The 19,218-nt window shown below is 39.7% G+C and overlaps 1 protein-coding gene across 1 annotated transcript in view; it reads right to left on the reverse strand.

The window, feature by feature from the left end:
• The window catches only part of LOC119917624 (muscular LMNA-interacting protein), a 35,801-nt gene extending 17,633 nt beyond the window's left edge, over positions 1–18,168 (reverse strand). The window contains exons 1-11 of the mRNA XM_038738018.1: positions 17,996–18,168; positions 12,394–12,519; positions 7,502–7,639; positions 5,387–7,012; positions 4,603–4,674; positions 4,015–4,089; positions 3,846–3,929; positions 3,700–3,759; positions 2,360–2,407; positions 1,840–1,902; positions 1,586–1,708 (exon numbers count right to left, since the gene is read on the reverse strand). Of these exons, the coding sequence (XP_038593946.1) occupies positions 1,586–1,708; positions 1,840–1,902; positions 2,360–2,407; positions 3,700–3,759; positions 3,846–3,929; positions 4,015–4,089; positions 4,603–4,674; positions 5,387–7,012; positions 7,502–7,639; positions 12,394–12,519; positions 17,996–18,025 (2,445 nt within the window). The 5' untranslated portion in view covers positions 18,026–18,168. The remainder of the gene's footprint in view (positions 1–1,585; positions 1,709–1,839; positions 1,903–2,359; positions 2,408–3,699; positions 3,760–3,845; positions 3,930–4,014; positions 4,090–4,602; positions 4,675–5,386; positions 7,013–7,501; positions 7,640–12,393; positions 12,520–17,995) is intronic.
• Positions 18,169–19,218: the final 1,050 nt, after the last annotated feature.

The raw sequence follows: 19,218 nt of genomic DNA on the forward strand, positions 1-19,218 counted from the left end.
TTATTTCTTATACAGAGCTCTTATCAGTTAACTCAAAAAACCTGCAAAAGTGTCTTTAATCTCTCAGTCTGGTTCTGGTGCTTACAAGTAACTTTTCCACCATATTACTTTTTTTTTTAGATTTGAGATGTTCCTGTACTAATGTAACAAAAGTAATAATAGGCTAGTTTAATGAATATCACTGTCTAATCACATCACATGTCTGAATCTCATAAATAACCCTTTTTGACTTTTATTGCACACATGAGACTAAAATTATTTGTTTCAGTGAGTTATGGTGGCGTTTCGGCCTCAGTCTAAAAGTGCTGCTATAAGTTTTACATGCCACCAGATGCAACTGTGTTTGTTGAAGCCCCAAAGCTTCATAATGCTTCATCCACTCATCACTACTCGCTAGCTAATGTCAGCTGATCTGACTGTGTGACTGTGTGAGATGAGTCAGCTAGGGAAGAGGAAGGACAGGCATCACAGCAAGGGACAGCAGCTGGATTAACTGCAAATTAGTGATCTATGGACTCCAGAAGAAATTTAAAAGTGAAAGCAGCTGAAATGAAGGAGGGACAAGATATGAAAATGTGTGAAGAAAGGAGTGAATGGAAGATGAGTAAAGGGAGCACAGATGCCAGAAGTAAATATAAGAGAATAAGATATGAATTTAATATTTTTTGCTTCTTAGATTTATGATCAGTAGGGGTGAGAGAACAACGGTGGTGACCATAAAGGAGCTGAAATTCGTAAAGTAAATAAGGGATGCAACCTAGTCCTTTTAAGCTAATGAGGAAATGTTTTGTTTTGGGTTTTAATGTGGGTTTTATCCAGAAATCACATAGAAAAAAGATTATTCGAAGATTCGATAATCATTTTATAATTGCATCACAGCCCACTGCAGCGTAATCAAATGGAATCTTGAGATGCTTAATGGAAAAAATCTCCCCGGGGGTGCATGCCCTCGGACCCCCCTAGGTTTGGGCTAAACCCCAAATGTTTACACCGTCTGGCTCCGTCCCTGATGCAAATGAGAAGTTCTCTAAGTGAAGCTCTCTTAATAAATAAAGGTTAAATAAACAAAATGTGTATTGTTTTTCTGATTGGTTTTCCTCTTTCATGTTAATGTTAAGTGTCAAAGTGATATAATAGAAATTGTAGATTTTGTGATTGTTACTAAAATAACTGCTCTTTTAAAACCAACAGCTGCTTGTGCTGTTCACACCAGCTACAAACAAGTCTGTTGCACACTTACATTTGATGAAAAGTAAACATACAATATTTACACAAATCTAGACATGTTTGAGACCTGATGGACAGCACAAAAGTGGATCATAGAGTTGTTTCTTTAGTCATTTCAAACTCTTTTTCTTCCTTGAAAACTTGTCAAATTTGGAGTCCACTGTGCCTGTCATGAAACTCATGAGACACTTCTCTTTTAACAGCCACACTTTAAGCCCATGAGTGTGCGTGATACAAAAACCACAGACTTGGGTATCTTAGTATCACTCAAAATTAAAATAAATCTGCTATGTGGGTTTGAAAACATTAACAGACACAGATTCCTACACTATAGTGTGAACCAATGCCATCTGCATACCTTTTTGTTGTCAGTTAAGGTCTGCTTGACAGCAAACAGCCTGAAGGGGTTTGGATGAAATTTGTCCTCCTCCACTGTCAGTCTTGGAATGGCCGTCATTGGGCGAATAACCCCAGGCTTCGTCTGGACAGAAGGGTTCAGAGTTTGGCAGCAGAGAGGAATTAAGTCTAAAAGTAGCTTTCCAAAACACATTACATTACCAGTGTAACAGTTGCAACAGGAGCCTAAACTTGATTAAATAATTGAATGTTTACCTTTTTGGGGCTGATAAGGTTTCTTTTCATGCCAGTAGATGGGTGCAAGCTGCTTAAAGATGCCTAAATAAACCATTTGGAAGGAAACATATTTATTAGTGTCTTTCACAAAACTGTTATACAGATAAAAGAAAAGCACTTAACGCACAGCAGGTTTTATGTTAACATAAAAGTATGATAATAACAAAATTTGTAATCCAAATAAATGTGTGTATGAAAAGTGAGACAAATATATATTTGCCCTATGAAACCCTTCAAAAAGCAAATCTTTGTTTGTGCCGGCAAGCATTAAATATTCCTTTCAAAACTTTCAGGGGTCTCTGTAACACACAATAAAAACGCAATGCAAGCGCAAGTGTTTACAAATGATAAAATGTTGGCTTGTCAGTTTTGTGAATTTGTCTGAAGGTTACTATAAACATGTTGTCAGTGGAGGGTTGTCCCTTCCCTTTGTTCCTGTGGGGATAAAATCCTGCGTAATGCCTTTAATTCAACAGACGAAACTGCCCGACGTACTCACATATTTGGTTTCACGCCCCAAGGATTTTGGAAGTGATGAGTTGTTTTGCTGAAAGTGAAAAAGAAGCAAAAGAATGAACTGAAACAAAACAACAGAGTTACAACAGAGAGACAAACCTCATCTGGTGGGAAAATGGAAAGCATTCATCTGAAAATGACTCATACAGCATTTCAAATATGTAACGCTTTAAGAAATGACAGAAAGGAAGAAGATGAAAAGAAATCCTTGGTGGACACAATTCATGGACTTGCTGAATATGTCTGAACTTTGGACACTTTTTTGTGTGTTTTGTTATGTTAAAAAGCAAGATAATAAGAAACTGCATTTTTATTTATTATGTTGTGGAGTTACGTTTTCTTTCCTCGTGCAGCATTTGTGCCCCCTTTTCCTCACCTGTAATTGTTATCACGCTACTCTTGATCTTGGACAAGCATCTAAATTCACACCACAGACTTGGGATGACAGTGTGAACTTAGTCCTCTTTGCACACACATGCTTCCTCTGGAAACCCTGGGTCCTTTGATGAATAATCTTTCCCCCTGTGTTGATTATTAAACAGTCAGAATTCCCTTTTATCTTACTTCCAGTTTGTGTTTCAGTACAAAGTACAGAGCTTAAAGGTTACTGCGGTTTTGCATTTCCAGTTTTCTATTTTATCTCACTTTTGAGAATGTTTTTTTAATTCAATTAATTTTCATTTTAATTAATTTTAATTAAGCAAAGAACTGTTCTGATGCTCACATTGTTGTATAAACGGTTTGTTGCAAGAAACAGTCCTTGAGTGAACAGATAACATTTTTTGCTCATTTGTTATTTACTGAAAATAATTTAATGAAATTACAGACTTAAGTAGAATCAAGATGACGCCTGAACTTGTGTGTGAGAGCTCTGACATTTTCTACATTGTGAGGCATGAAGTCCAGCAACAATAAATGTGTCAGTCTTACTGTCACATCGAACTTCTCTCAACACCATGCAGATGAAAAAATAATTATATGTTCTATATTTTTACCCAAAACAATTTATTTTATCTTTAAGTCCGTTTCTAAACTAACAAAGTTTTATTACATTGTTTATTGTAGCCATATTTACTTTTTCATCTGTCCTGTGATATTTTTTATGTGAGATTGTATTTTTGTTGTGTACTCAGCAGAAGTACTCATCACATACAGATCTTCAGCATTTTGTCTCTAGACTCCATTGTTTTCTATACAACTATAGCTTCACCGCCCCCTTTAATATCACATAATCACGATGGGATTCACATTTCTCATATTCATATTCATTCATATCATTCACTCAAATTAAGTCTATCCTGACTAATAAGAAACACACTTCACCTGCGCACCATCGTTGGGAGTCGATGACCTGGAGGGCTGCAGCGACCGTGATGTTTTGCACTTAAAGGTTGTAAAAATAAACACATTAAATCACTTACAATATTTGCATGTGTTTAATTTTATATGATATAATTAAGCGAACTCACTGCTGGAATAGAATTTGCCAATAGCTCATCAATAACTGCATAAAGTTCCTCTGACTGTTGCCGCAGCTGAGCCGGTGAGCACATCTGCAGAAAGTAACAAATGATTGATGTTACCGGTCTGTCATGTGAAGTGTGCCGAGAAAAGCAGCAGTGCTGTGTGCAGGAATACCTCAGTGTGGGTGTCAACATCTCTGTCCAACCTGTCACACGGATTCTCGTCTCTCTCTACCTGCTCATCTATGGTCTGTGAATGCAAAGCAGAGTGAACACATGGAGCTCCGTGCGAAGACTGCTGCTTTCTTTGAGTGATTATACAGTAGTCTTAGACAACATAACAACGTCCTCCAGACAATTGATATTCATCCACTGTATTCTTCACAGACAACTCTCCCTCCTCTGCAGCTGTGTCACACTGCAGTGCCATGTCTTTCTGTCTCTTGGAGCCTGGTTTGACCTTCTTTTTTTTATTTCAAATGTATAGCTTATGAGTTTATTCCCATTCGTTCACTGAACTGCACATATCCGTTAGCAACTAATGAACACAAGCGTTGCCAAGTCCCGTGAGAGTTTACGGCAACAAGCATGCTGTCACTGAGCATGGTTTGCGCAAGTGGCAATTCAGACACAACTACAGGTACTGCTGAAGCCAGCTCTTGTGAAGTGTGAACTTGCACAACACCGGCTCCACCATATGGCTGGATATTTACCAGGATAACAACATTAATTAGTAGGATTAGAGTCATATAAATTAACTCACCTGCTGATCCAACAGAAGGGTGTTTGTGGGAATTGCAGCAAGCGATTTGTAGCTTAACTTAATCTTGTGTGTCTAGAGTTATAGAGAGAGAGCGAGAGAGAAAAGCAGACAGTGAAGGTAAGTGAATTTACAATTCAAATTTCTGCACTTTGTGGAATGTCTCGTGGAAATTCATCATATGTGTTTTACATTTCTTTAGACATGCTTTATCACTCACTGCTGCAGGCAATCATGCAAAACAGCCACACTTAAGACCCCCGAGGGCAAGAACAGTAATTAAGTGTGTTCGCCTGCTTTCGCAGCATCGCCTTGTTGCTGCTCATATGGTTCATTTGACTGACTATAAAAAGAACCCCAAAAAGTATTTTCCACACTGACAACTAGATGACTGTGTCCCACATCAACTTATATTTAAATTATTTAATCATATTTTATTAGTGTGGTGTTACTTAACTTCAAGCCATATGGCCTAGAAATCAGTTTCTGCATTGATCTAACGATGATGGGTTCCCTCTGGATTTGACATGTGACGTTTCAGGTATGTCAATCATGCAAATCTAGCAATGTGCAAATCTCTGGAAAAGTAAAGACCTTAAAAACATCAATAAGATGATATGGCAAAGACAAATAGAAATCTAAAAGCAGCTCCACACTTGATATCTAGCTATCAAGTTAGGGAAATTTGTTTTTAACTACATAGCGTGGGAGAACAGCAAGTCACAGGGAACATATTAAATAATACCCCCAGTTTAAAGAAGTCATGCATGGCAAGCAGAGAGGCTACCTTTCTTTTTTTACCCTCCCTGTCGCTGCAGTCTGATATTCCACTCCCCGGCCTTGGGGAGGGCGTGGAGCACAGGGAGCGAGAAGGGGAAGGGGTGAGGTCTCTGATTGGTGGAGCAGGAGAGGGCGTAGGCGTGGGGGAGCTGGTGGGTGACGGCCACCCGGGGGAAACCATGTGTGTGTAGCGGGAAGGAGACAGGCAGTAAGCTCTGTGATAACCTTCAGATGATGTGGCACTTTGGGAATCAGGGCAACTACTCTCTGACTCACATCTTCCCGTGCTGTTTTGTAAAGGAGGGAGAGGTGATGCGATGTGTGCGTGTGTGACACCGGGTGAGCGTGACTGAGAAGGCTGAAGCCGAGGAGGGCTGACAGGCGCAGATCTCAGCTGTTGAGAAAGCCAGTGAAGCCTTGAGAGGGATGAATTTGGCAGGCGACTCAAATTCTGGGGCGCAGAGGTCTCTTGCTCATTAATAAGTTTAGGGGACGGGGAGATGAGTTTATTATCCTCGTGGCTCTTGAGGTACATGTGAGTGTTGCTGGGCTTCAGCTCAGGGGGCTTAGAAATGGAGGGGTGTGTGCGTTGCAGTTTTTTGGAAGTCCCATAGTCTATTTCTTGATGCTTTAGTGGAGAAACAGATTTGAAGTTTGAGCAAAACAGAGGCAGTGGTGCTCGGGGTAGTGTGCTGCTCCTCCCAGGTGGTGGTGAAATAACCTGCTCCCATCTAGGCGCACTGCTCGAACAAATTTGCTCTGAGCATCTTTTCTCTTGAGTTTGAGTTTGAGTGCATGCTCCGCTGAGCTCATTTGACTGAATAGGTGGTGGAGCAGTGATGCATCTATTAGGCTCCCTGTGAACGTGGCGCTGACTACCTATAGACGCTGATGAGGAGAACCGAGAGGAAAACTCCAGGGGAATGGAGGCAACGCTGGAGGCTGCTGAGCACGCGTTACAGAAGGACAGGGTCACGGGGTTGACAGGCCAGCAGGGGGTGTAAGGCCTCTGCAGCGCAGAGGAAAGAACAGGAAGACGGCCTTTTCTGAGGATAGCAGTGAGGAGAGACAGTCGGGTGAGGGGAGGCCGGTGCCGGGGAGGGGGGGACTGGGGACAGACAGAGGAGGACAGGCTCTCGCATGATGAGAAACAGGCTTGAGGGGTCTGAACCAGACTAGAGCCAGGAGCGAGAATATGCCTCTTTATCTGGACGACAGTAGGGGAGAAGATGCCAGAGAGGACAGATGAGCAGGGAGAAACAGTGCGGCTGAAAGAGGCAGGAGAGGTCACAGAGGAGAGCTGCACAGCTGACCAGTACTTCTCTTTGTCTGAGCCGTCTGAGAGAATGGACTCTCTGGATGAAGCTGGGGTGGGGAACAGATCTGTGGAGCTTGTGGAGCTCTTTCTGTCTTCTGATACAGACGCCCTATTTGTAAAGAAACCCGAGCTAACCTCACCAAGTCCAGAGGTACCATGACACTGTCGCTGGGAAATGCCCCTGTGTTTATCAACAGCTGTTTCCATAGAGGTTTTCCCGGCAGCTACGTGGTTGGGCATATTTTCAGACTGAGCACTGACTGAAGGAGAGGCTTGGGTTTGAGAGAGGCTCACGTGATCAGAAGAAGACTTCAACTGAAAAACAAAACAGTTTTCAGTTAGTGGCTACTAAACTGTGATTGACTTTCCCTTCAAATTCTTGAAAGTCAGAGTGACCAAAAAGTTGGAACGGCAAATTAAAGTTTGTAACAAGGTTCTGTCAGAAGCATCTAATTTGTGCAGAGAAGAAGAAAGTACTTTGATAAAGCCACTATCTGACACTGCAAACTAAATAGACCAGTTATATAGCAGACCATATGAATGAAATATTCTAATTAAACTGTCCGATTTGAAAGGTAATAAATGTCCACCTTGGACAGTAAAATCATTTTTAAACTCACTTCACTCTTTAACTCACAATGCTTTATTATTCATTATGTCAACATGTATGTAAGTGTGTATTTGCACTGCATATATACCCAGATATACAGTATTACACACGCACACACATATGTATATTATAATATGTCAAATCTATTTGTCACAGTTTCCACATGACATTAAGATCGCTCGTGTTGTACTTACTTGATGTTGTGTCTCTGGTTGGATTACGTTTCCTGCTTCTCCCTCCACAGAGTCTTTGATAATGACTTTCTCTGCTTTGAAAATCTCCCTGTCCGACATGGTCTCCTCGGCTATCTCCTCATGGAGCACAGCTACGTTCTGACAGGAGAAAATGAAGCAAATATTTAGGAGGAACTGAGCAAGTGAAACCTGAGAAAACCCGAGGTGAACTTCAGCGAGCCTCTCTGTGCTCAGGGGTGTGCTTGGTTTCACCACACCACATGCCCCACACATATAATTCACATGTACACGCACATGTCCTGCTAACATTGGTGTAGTACATGACTCATGTGCAGAACTGAACTACTTAGGGGAAGCCTGTGTACACACAAACAGCTTTAAAGGTTGAAGTGTCAGAAATGACACAAAGTAAATAAGCAAGACGTTTTCTCAAATTAGTTTGTTTAGCAATGAGTCCAAACGGTAGTAAGCCATTGTTGCTACATTTATCTAGTTGTATTTTTGTTTTGTATAAATACACAAGTATTTATATCGCCAAGTGTTACTGTCTAGCACAGTGTCTTTTTTCAGTCACCAATAGAAGTTGCCAGCATTCTGAAATTCTAATTAACAGGAGTTAAATCTTGCTAGTTAGCATGTCATCCAAATTAAAGTTACATTTAGGCAACCAAAAGTGCTTCTTTGACGATTGGGAAAGTTAGTGAAAACCAACACTGACTTTTGGCACGAGACAGCATGCAAACACAGGTGTCATGTGTCAAACTAAGACACTTCAGCCAACCATGTACCTAAACCTCTCCCATAAAAGGGTTCTAATCACTGCTAAGAGGCTAAAACAACTTTCAGCTATGCTGTGTTTTTGTTTGTGGGGCCTTCCTGGCTGAGCAATACACATTTAACCCTAGCTTCTCCAGGTCCCAAATTCATTAAAGTCAATCAAATACAAGTGTAGATTTGAGGATTTTATGTGTCTTAAAACCAATAAAAGAAAATGGATTAAAGCTGAAAAGCATTTTTTTCTGCAAGGTAAAAGGTGCTCAAAATGCTGTGAAATGTAGTGAAGTGGAAGTACTGCAAAAGGTAGCAATTTTCATGCGCAGTGAGTGCATGGACAGAGTGCATACAGGTAGACAGGCCGGTAGACAGGCAGGTCGGCCAGAATGAAATGCTTGGCTGTGCTAATTACTGTCCAGCGACAGCCACAGATAACGGATTTTTTTTGTTTTTGTGTCAGAGTATTTGATTTATTGATTGCTGTCGGGATGTGAAAAATTCTTCTGAAATAAATTGCCTACCCCAGCTTTAAATACAAAGCTACAGCAATCAGCTGGTTAGCCTAGCTAGCATAAAGACTGGAAACAGCTAGACACTTACAGTAACAATCTGAGCCTGTCAGTGGCAAAGGACGTACATTGAGGGTTCGAAAGTGCCTGCAAGGATTACGTTGCAGCCCTGTCTCGCTGCTCAATACTGGACCAATTTTAAAGAATGTTATCCCAATTATACACAAAAACGTGGGGAAATAGGGTCAAAGTTAGTTGCCTGCTGGCTCTAGCTTTATACTTAACTAGTGTGTAAATTACATCACATACTAGAGTAGCATTTGGTTACATGGATTTTGCAGCAACATAATTTACTTTCTCTACACTTGGTGTACAATTTCCCTGGTGAGAACAGACTTTATTGGCTATGCTTCCCAGATAAATAACTTAATAATAAATAGAAAAATAACATTTGAACCGAAACTTATGGAAACTGGTGTGGCTGCATATTAATTGACCAAAACACGAATGCAGACAATTACTGTATATTCTATAGGACATGATTCAAATATGAAAATATGCAAGGACTCGAGTTAAAAGAATATTCTAGGATAATATGTGTGTGGAGCTAAAAAAGGGTGACTGCTTGACATGTCACATGACATGAACTCCCACATTGATGGTAATGACAATCTTCAGTGTTCTGAATCGATAAAATAATTCCCTCACTGTTCTTTCATCTTACTGTAGATAAGCAGTAATCAAACAAATTAAAGGCTGCCAGAATGACACTTATTCCTGGGACTGTATTTAACATAAATGGCAGCTTACGTCAATAATATCATCACTTACTGTGTGTCAAAAGCAGTTATATTTAGAACTGAAATTAAATGCAGAGTGAGTCACTGGGAGTTTTTCAAGCGTAAACCAACTGACATGTCTTAGGACTGAATGTACTGTATCATGATACCATCATGACTCAGACAACACATAACACATACAATTTAAATCTGTTGGTTTAAAATTGTAGTCAGAGCATGCAAAAGTGAACAGTTATAGATGTTTAGGAATTATATAGGAATTCAATATTTTCACTTCACATTTGGTGCACGGTAGTTCTTGACGAATTAAGATAAACACATTTTACTTAATTTATTCTGGTTACATTTAAAGAGATAATTAGGTGCGGATGCTCAGAGTATTGTGTTGTAGTAGCAACCTCATATTTCAAATGAATGGTGGCCACTCAATTCAAACTGATAATGAGCACTGAGGTCTCACTTAATAATATGAAGTACCAAAGGGCACATATGCAATTCCTTTCTTTTGATTAGGACATGTTGAGAAGTGCAGGCTTCTCTAAATCAGTGTTGGATTAATGAGCTGTCGACTGTCTCACAGGTAATCCCTTAATTCTTCACACTGATATCTCAATGTAGAAGCTGTTTCACCACAGGAAGTATCTGTCATGTGAAAGTATGACAAGATGTCACTCACTCTAAGCTGCAAAGGGCTGTTAACTATATTTTGGGATTACTAAGCCTATTTTTTACGGTTTCCCGATAAACATATGAGTGTGTGTGCAGAACAAGAAACTGTGTGAGAAAGGAAAAAAATTGACCTTGTGCCACAAGTCTGCTCCACGTGAGTGCATGAGAGGAGAAAAAGGTTACTGTGTAGTCCAACTGCAAGAAGTGAGATAAGACACACAAACACAGATTATGTGCAGTGTTGGAAGTGTCTGATGCTCACAAATAGACGTGTTCTCACCTAGTTTGACTCTGAAAACAGACTCCTCAGGTGAACATGCTCTGTTAGCATGGTATGGCCACCCTTGCACATTACGTAAACACATAAGTACTACATGTACAATAATGTGATTTACTATAAAAATTTGTACTTCTGTAATCATGAAGAGACTTTACCAACATACGTCAGTGTCTGGCAGCTTTCAAACCAGCACAAACTAACAGAAATTTCTCAAATCTGACCACACTGAATGCATTTTCAGATAAGGCAAAGGATTCTGGATGTTGTGTAAGATGGTTTAAAGATAAATAGTGTGTTAAAGGAATAGTTTTGGAAATACTATTGTTGCATTTTTTGGTTGAAAATCCCAGTTGCTATATAAAGTAGATAAATGTGGCTCCAGCTCAACCAACACAACACCATAAAATAGTGATATAAGGGACCATTCTGCACACGTTTGAATGCAGGATGCAGGATTTAAATGGTGGGATTGCTACGTTAACATAAGTAGAGGATCTAAGTACTTCTTCCCCCTCTGCTACTTATAGAGCACATGACACACCATCTAATATTGTGTATATAGGCTACGAATGATAATACCTCATGCAAGCTAAAACACAGGGCTACTCAGAGGTTTTCTGCTAAATAGTCATATGATGGTTAATAACATGACGGGCCGCGACTCCTTTAGGTAATAGCAGTGGGGGAAGTTGAGAAACTTATGGTGCCAACCCCCACCCCCTAGTGAGAGAACCTTTGAAGTATCATACAGGCAGCCAGTGAGCTGACTTCAGGCAGCAGTCGGCTGTCCCGAGGCACCCAGAGCGGTGGTGTTGCTGTGATGTTGGTGCTGGGTAAACATTTGTAGCTTGTGTGCTAAAAAAATCTCTTACATGAAAGAAAAAGTAAATCTTTAGTGTCGTTGGTGTTGTTCAAGAATATACATAGTTGATATTGATGTGCGCTGTGTGAATCAGGCTCCTGGAATACATCAAATAAGTGGATGATGTCACATCACATATCAATCAATGATTTTTTATTCCCATTACAGTGTAAAAACTTCTGTGGAAACCATATATGACGAAATATATAACAAGATATTTAACATTTCGCATTTGCGTTTTTACGTATTTTGTGATAAGATGAGTTGTAGATGTAATTGCAGCTGGTGAGTGAGAGTGAGTCTTCCCCGGAAGCAGAGGTGTGTAATTTAATCCTTAAATCACTGACATGATCAATCACTAGAAAATGGACTCATTCAAAAAGGCCTTAAGGTTGCAGAATCAGATTTTCTGGCTCATGGACCTCTTCATGCTCATCATGTTGTCTATAATCCTTATTAAGAGTTTCTGCACACTCACATGCAGATTGTTCACGATATTTTGTCTCTACTGTTTTAATTATTATTAAATGAATAAATAAAAATTAATATGAGTCAAGGCTACTTAGTCTGAATAATGTCATTTTGAGAATAAATGGAGAGTGTGGAACAGAAAGGAAGACCTGTCACATCATGTATGGTATAAGAAGAAAGCTGTCATGTTTATACACTGTTGTTCTTAAACAGGGACATTCTGGGTGCAATTTAACTGGTAATCTTTAACATTAAGTAACACGAGGCTGCAGGCTCAAAAACGACATTGCCAACAACGTTTGTGATGAACTTGAGGAAGTTTTGATTAGTGAGGAGTCAGAGACAGAGAGTGATGTAAAGTAAAGCAAACACAGAGACCAGGTGGCAAAACACAGAAAAGTCAATTAGCTAAATTAACATGAATAAGTCAGGACATGTTTTTTGATAATGCCTTGTAGTAAAAGCATTAATCATGTTACAGATAGTTGGTGATAATGTCACTTTTCAATCTTCTGATGCTCCTGTACCTTCTTTGGTTTTCCTGTCAGAGCTCCAGATCTGTCCTTCTCAGTAATAATGCTTTCAATTGGTAATTTCCGCACCACTGGCACAAAGGTGAAACTAGAAGGCTTAGACAGCACTCCTATTGAAACCTGTAAAACAGAGACGAGAGGAATAATTTGTCGACATGTTACTAGCTCTTGATAAAACTTTCCCAGTAATTTCCCTGTCAAGCACAAATGCTTACAGTAAATGATGAGTCAAGCATATCGGGACTTCTTCCCAAAGTTAATTTAAAGGATCAAGTCAGCCTATCCATAAAATCTATGTTTCAGTCACTCTCAGCATGTCTTCGTCTCGCAGCTGAATACCACTGATTTTCAGAGTTCAGAATGTTTTATTTCTTTCTGCTTCACAGGGTTGTGTAACTATACCCCGCCACTAATGAGCCATCATCACATGTGTACACAGATTATGCAGTTTAGCACCCTGCAGCTCAAAGCCTTGACACACACACACTCAATGAGGAGTAATGAGTTGCAATTAAATTGGCTCATGCTCTCGTCTCCATAAGGCAAAGATGCTCCTTCGTGTTAAAATAATGACATGATGACTAAAACTTGTACAGCTTTGAAATCTGTGGGTCTTTTCCACTGTGGGAATTTAACAACCCACAACTTAACATGTAGCCATTGTCACAGGGTGTACTTCAGTTCCCACTGTTCTCTGCCTGATTTGGGAGCACTGCGTAGGAGGTGATACTAAATGCAATGTTTCTGGCTATGCTGTCGCATGTTGTCACATCATAATAATGGACCACTAAAACAAGCACAAGAGTACAGCAGTAACCACCATTTCACTACTGTGTCTGCATCGATCCAGGAGAACCAAAACTTTTAAAAAGGAAGAACAGTGGAGACTGGCTGGGCCAACCACAGCAAGAGAGGGTGTTTTGCCGCGTCAGGTTGAACTCTGGACTCATGACACAGCTAAATGATTTGGAAATATTTTAAGAAAATCAAACGGGATTTTCGGAAAATCAATGACCACAACACAAACAGCTGAGGAAAACACAAAATAACAAAGTGGACTGAGGCAGTGGACTCAGTATTGGGTCACAAACTGGCCCAGCAGATTCAGCAAAGCCACTCCTGGAATCCAAGCTGGAGGACACAGAGACCTCCTTTGTCATTAATAAGCAACTTTGCACTTGTCACAACTTACACTGTTTGTGCATACAGAACAGATACTAATGCTGTGGGTACTATGTTAGCAAAGCACTGGTCTGTTTACAGAGGCAACACAGCAGCGATAAAGCAGGACATGTATTAAGGTAAACATCCAACATATAGTATGTTTTGTTGCCTTGTTAAAGTACATTTGGGGAAATACGCTTACTCGCTTTCTTGCCGAGAGCTCCAGATAGAGATATCACTCTCGCTTGTATATGGTTACACACATGAAAGTTACAGCCAGCAGCCATTTAGTTAAACTTAGTATAAAGATTGGAAACAGGAGGAAGCAGACAAAGATGAGAGAGGCATAATCTCATATCCCTCGGCAAGAAAGCAAATAAACGCAGTTCCCAAAATGTTGAACTATTTTCTTTAGGCATTGTACAAAATTGATTGTGCATTGATTTTTGCTACAATCCTACTGTTTGCATCTGGTTTCTGCAATGAATGTAGAATCACAGCCTATTTACTGTAGCATCTTGCTTCATGACTGGCTTTTGTTATATTTGCACCAATTTTGACCACCATACTTTACAGTGAAGGCTCTGCTTGCAGGTGACAAGGCATTGCTAGTAGCGTTATGTTTTTTAACCCATCTTTCTGCTTAACCTGAAGCAACTCCTTACTGCCAAATTGATGACTAGCTTTTAGCACCCTGGATTTGGCCCATGACATTTTAAAAATCCAAACAGGTCTCACGAAACATGTTATCCAAGATTAGTGTCCTCCTTGCCAAACAGATATGCGGTGTCTTACGTGAAACTGAAAAGGGGCTTGTGTCAAACCTCTTTTGGTGTTGACATCATAACCTCTGGTACAAGCAGGTCCATACTGTGAAACCTCTGTATTGTCTGCACCACAGCACTCACACTATCAGCTTTAATGGGTTGATTTTCACCAGGGGCGACCCATGCTGAAAATGTATGAAGAGGTGGAACTGCAAATTGTGGTGGATAAAAGCTCTCATATGTGAAAGACAGCATAAACCAATGGCATTTCATAGTGTGGATGTGTGAAAACATTTCCTATTTATTCCCACCAAAGCAATCAAAGCACACACTCTTGAAAAGTACTTCAGCTGTTTACTAATCACACATCTTCTCTCCACAGAGATGTTGGGTCATCTGTAAAATGCAAACTGGAGGGCAGTTAAACTTCCTTCACTAATCAGTGGAGGCTATTTTAGCAGATACTTGGATTACACATAATCCATAGACACAGTCAGTGAATTAGCATATTAGGTTGTTTCATCTTTCATCTCACAATTTCACTGCAGACTCAAGTTCAACCAACCGGCCCGGTTCAGATAATAATGTGTGGCAGGTTAAATATGGGAAGGTGATCAAAGGAAGCGGAAAAACAAAAACGATTACCAAGACGTTCACAAAGCAGGATTTCTCAGAACTCCGTTTTAAAATGTAAAGTTGCGTTCATTATTTGAACAACACACTGTGACTCCTGCTGGGACCGTTTTCGGAGCAGTGTTTGATCATTTCTTTCTTTGTGCATCACATGCTGGTTTCCAAGAATTGCTCGACTGCACTTGAAGACAACTTCCGTTTCAAAAATGTGCCAAGTTACATTGGTATCTACCGAAATACGATAGTTCATCTGAGGAAAAAAAACAATTTTACAATTACAATTACAATTTTCTACGTAGTGGTCTGTGCAGCCTCCTGGTTGGATGGAATTAAATGTATTTATTTTGTTCTTCAAGAACAAGCTTTTCAAAAAAACTGCCAGCAGGACATCCATTTCTACTGACATCTTTTGAGTCTGATTTTATGTCTATTGTTCTCTTTCTCGGAATTAGTCAAAGCAGTATTTCATAGACTGGGACCACCCACGAGCGCTACATTATATTTTAAATATTGGAGGATGGTTTTGTCTGTTGGAAGCACTGCTGCTCTCACACATAAAGGCAAGTTTCTGAATGGTTTCAAACTACATTTTAAAGAGGCATGTTAATGTGTCCAGATATAGTGTATGAAGCAGCTACAGATCTGCAGGATATGATTTATAAATGCGTAATACTTGTGAAATGATGTTTAGGTCTTATCTGCTAAATCACTAAAGAAATAAGCACATTCTAGTGAGATTGATATAAAAAGCAAATCTAGAAAGCCATACACTCACCATTTTAATTTTAAATTCTACAGATCAAGGTTTCAGCACATCTTTTAAAGCCAGGATTCATCTGACTGATGTATATTCAGTAGTTTAAGTGTTCATAGTCTATTCACAGGGCAATCAGCATGAACATGAGAGTCCATAGGAAGGTCATTCATAGCAAAGAAAGGCCTCCTAGGATAGGAGAGATGTTTTTGTCACTTTAGACGGCAATCAACATGAACATAAGAGTCAATAGGGAGGTCAGTCACAACAAAGAAAGGCCTTCTAGTATAGGAGAGATGTTTTTGTCACTTTAGACGGCAATCAACGTGAACATAAGAGTCAATAGGAAGGTCAGTCACAACAAATAAAGGCCTCTGATGTCCACGTGTTTAAGAACTGGCAATACAAACTAGAGAAGTCGCATCCAGTCAGGCATTCAAATAACTGCAGCACCAGATGTTACCTTGCCTCAAAATCATAATGTCAAGGTGTTTTGACTTCTCTACAGTTTACATTCTTTAGCATTTCTAGACTTATTTCTATGACCTTTCTGACATGGGCCACTCTGCCTGTATAATGAACAGTTTTACTTTTAATAATATGTTCAGTACATTGACCATTAACATTTTTAATACAGGACCATTACTTGTAATGGAGTATTTTTACATTGTGGTATTACTTAAGTCAAGCATCTGAGTACTTCCTTTACCACTTTCCTTAAACCTGTGCCACCCATGCTCTTTGCGCCAATATACCTAGTTCCTGAGCCTGAAGAGGTTCACTTGTCATTTTGAGGACCAAGATATTTATATTGGAGATACCAGCGTATCTGAAATCAAGCTATAAATAAAGGAACAGAACAAATACCTTGACTAAAATAAACATGTGCCATCTTATAAACTTGTTTATGCTGTGGCACTGTGGCACAATGCGACCTATACTCATTATGTAACCTCCTTGTTTGCGTGTCCTCTGTAGTCACAGCAGAGTAAGTTTATACTGTGAAAGGTTAAAGTGATTTTCATTTCCTACTTGCACATTGGAGCCTCCTTGAATGTTTCATTGCGCCTGAGTGTTGCCAGGGTCACGCTGTCCTCATAGATCACGTTTCCAACCACCACTGGTTCACTGTGCTACATGTCGCCTCGCTGTGTGCATGCTCTCACTCAGTTATTTCTTGTGGTATGTCAGACCAGTCCCAAAGACTGAATACAAGCAGTGCTAAATCATTTTCTGAAGCAGACCACCCTCCGTGGGGTTTTTTAAAGGGACACTCATGAACAGTGACCAAACAGACAAGTGACAAATACATTTTAAGGAAACATATACTGAATGAATGCAATAGACATTATTCCTTGTGATATAGGTTGTGTTATACGTCCATTGTTATGCATTCCAAAAAAAACATATTGCTCATCTTGTGGCTTTATATGGGTTTATTAATGCTTCTTTTGTAGAAGCAGCTTATATAAAACACAAGTTCAACTTTAAGCAGCCCTTTTGAGACTTTCCAAAAGTTATACACTAATTTTTCACGTACTCACGCATCTGTGTTTTCCACAGATGATGCTCATTTGAGCTATTCCTTCGCAGAATAAGAGCACAATTACTGCTGTAAATCTGAAACTTTTCAGCTCCATAGATGTTTAAATGTATATCTGAGTATAGGTTGCATTGTGCCACAGTAAAAGCATAAACAGTTGGGCGTATCACTGAGTAAAAAGTTTAATTACAGGCAAACACACAACCCCTCCCTCCAGAGTAGATAGGGTGTACAAATATAGCCCACTGCCAGCTGCTACTGGGCACATCGCTCCAGATTATAAACAAATGTTATGATGCCAAGTCTCAGACACAAGGAAAACAACATAAAACATAACATAAAATATATACATTAACATATACATTTTGAAATTCATCTGGAAGCTGTTTGGTAACTGTTATTCATCCTACAGTGACAGGAAATAACAGGAGATAAGTATCAAGTAGCTGCGTCTGAGTATATACTGTGGATATGTGTTTATGTGTGAAAGCCTGGAGGTGGTGGCGGGCGGGGGGGGGGGGGGGGGGTAGTGTTGATGGATTAAAACCAAATTCTTGTTTTCCAAATACTATTAGCTTTGATCAAATACTATGATCTCAAAATAGGATTTAAACCCTGAACCATTGTAATTACAAAGGTCAGAGGAAAGCAAAGGTAGGTCAGTGATAGTCAGCCTTACAACAAATACCCACATTTTCAGAAGAAGGTATCTGTTATCAAACTATTATCTCCTACCTTCCCCAGACTCTTATTTAAATTGTCCATTTCTGCTTCAAATTCCTCTCCATCCAAAAGTGTTGATTGTGTCCAGGATTCGGATAAACACTCAAGACTTCAGATGTCGATTAAAGCGGATATGGAAAGCAAGATGCGCACTTTTCAGCCCGTCCCGTGGAGTTCAAAGTGTATTGCTGTTGGTGTGTGTATCGCCCTGCAGATTTCCTTTTATAGACACATTATAGCCACAAATAGCTTGCAGACAGCAGTCAGCCTGCTGGGCACCAGTAACAATGTTCACGCTGGGAACACAGCTCTGTGTATCTGGAAAAGTTAACTTTTCCACAGTTTCCGAAATAAATTCACTTCATCTCCATGAATGACAAAAGTTGTGTTTCCTGAGACTTGGCAGACTGAGCTCCAAAAAAAAAATAAGAGAGAGGTGGAGATGATTGTATTGACTGGACAGGGAACACAAAAGCCTTTTGAGAAAATAAATGTTGCCATGGTGAATAAACAACAACAAAAGAGTCAAGAATTTGTGTGTTATTTTTCTCTGCCAGGGACGGTGGCAATTACCTCATTGTGTTAAAATAAAATATACAAGAGAGCATTTTTATTTTAGCAAAGGTCTGTTAGCAACTCACATTGTATGGTGAAGCTGTTGTAATGAGTGAATAGAAAATGGAATAAAGCTGAGCATGTAGCAAAGTGCTCTATGTGAGGGCAGCATCAGAAAATCTGAATTTCAAAATAATTTTGAATTTTATCCAGCACAGTTGATGTATTTTCTAATACAGAAAAATACTTTTGGATATCTATAAATAATATCAGATGTTCATTTAGCCTCCGGATAATCTAAACTGCCAGCAGACTGATAACAACAGAGGCATCTCAGCATGTTTCCAATAATGAATTATGAGGCGGCTTGAAACAAATTCTATTACTTGCTTGTTTACCGCTACATCAACATCTCCGTTATCAGTGAGTGAAAGCAGACCTCTGGAGTGGATGCTAATCCTTTAAGTATACTACATTCTTCATTCCTGTCACAGCTGTTCTTGTCTATTTCCACCCTGCAGTCTCCCTCCCCGTGTTCCTCTGTGGGAGCCGAGAAAATCATAATAAGACAAAGCACACAGCAAAACCAGCACCTGGTGTTATATACTAGTAGGAGTAATGTTTGTATACATTTAGAGGAACTCAGGATAAAAAGCATCTGAAACGCGAAATGTGAATGC

The sequence above is a fragment of the Micropterus salmoides genome, unplaced genomic scaffold (assembly GCF_014851395.1).
Source record: "Micropterus salmoides isolate LMB-PRFRI ecotype aquatic unplaced genomic scaffold, ASM1485139v1 Ms_hic_scaffold_22, whole genome shotgun sequence".
Lineage (NCBI taxonomy): Eukaryota > Metazoa > Chordata > Actinopteri > Centrarchiformes > Centrarchidae > Micropterus > Micropterus salmoides.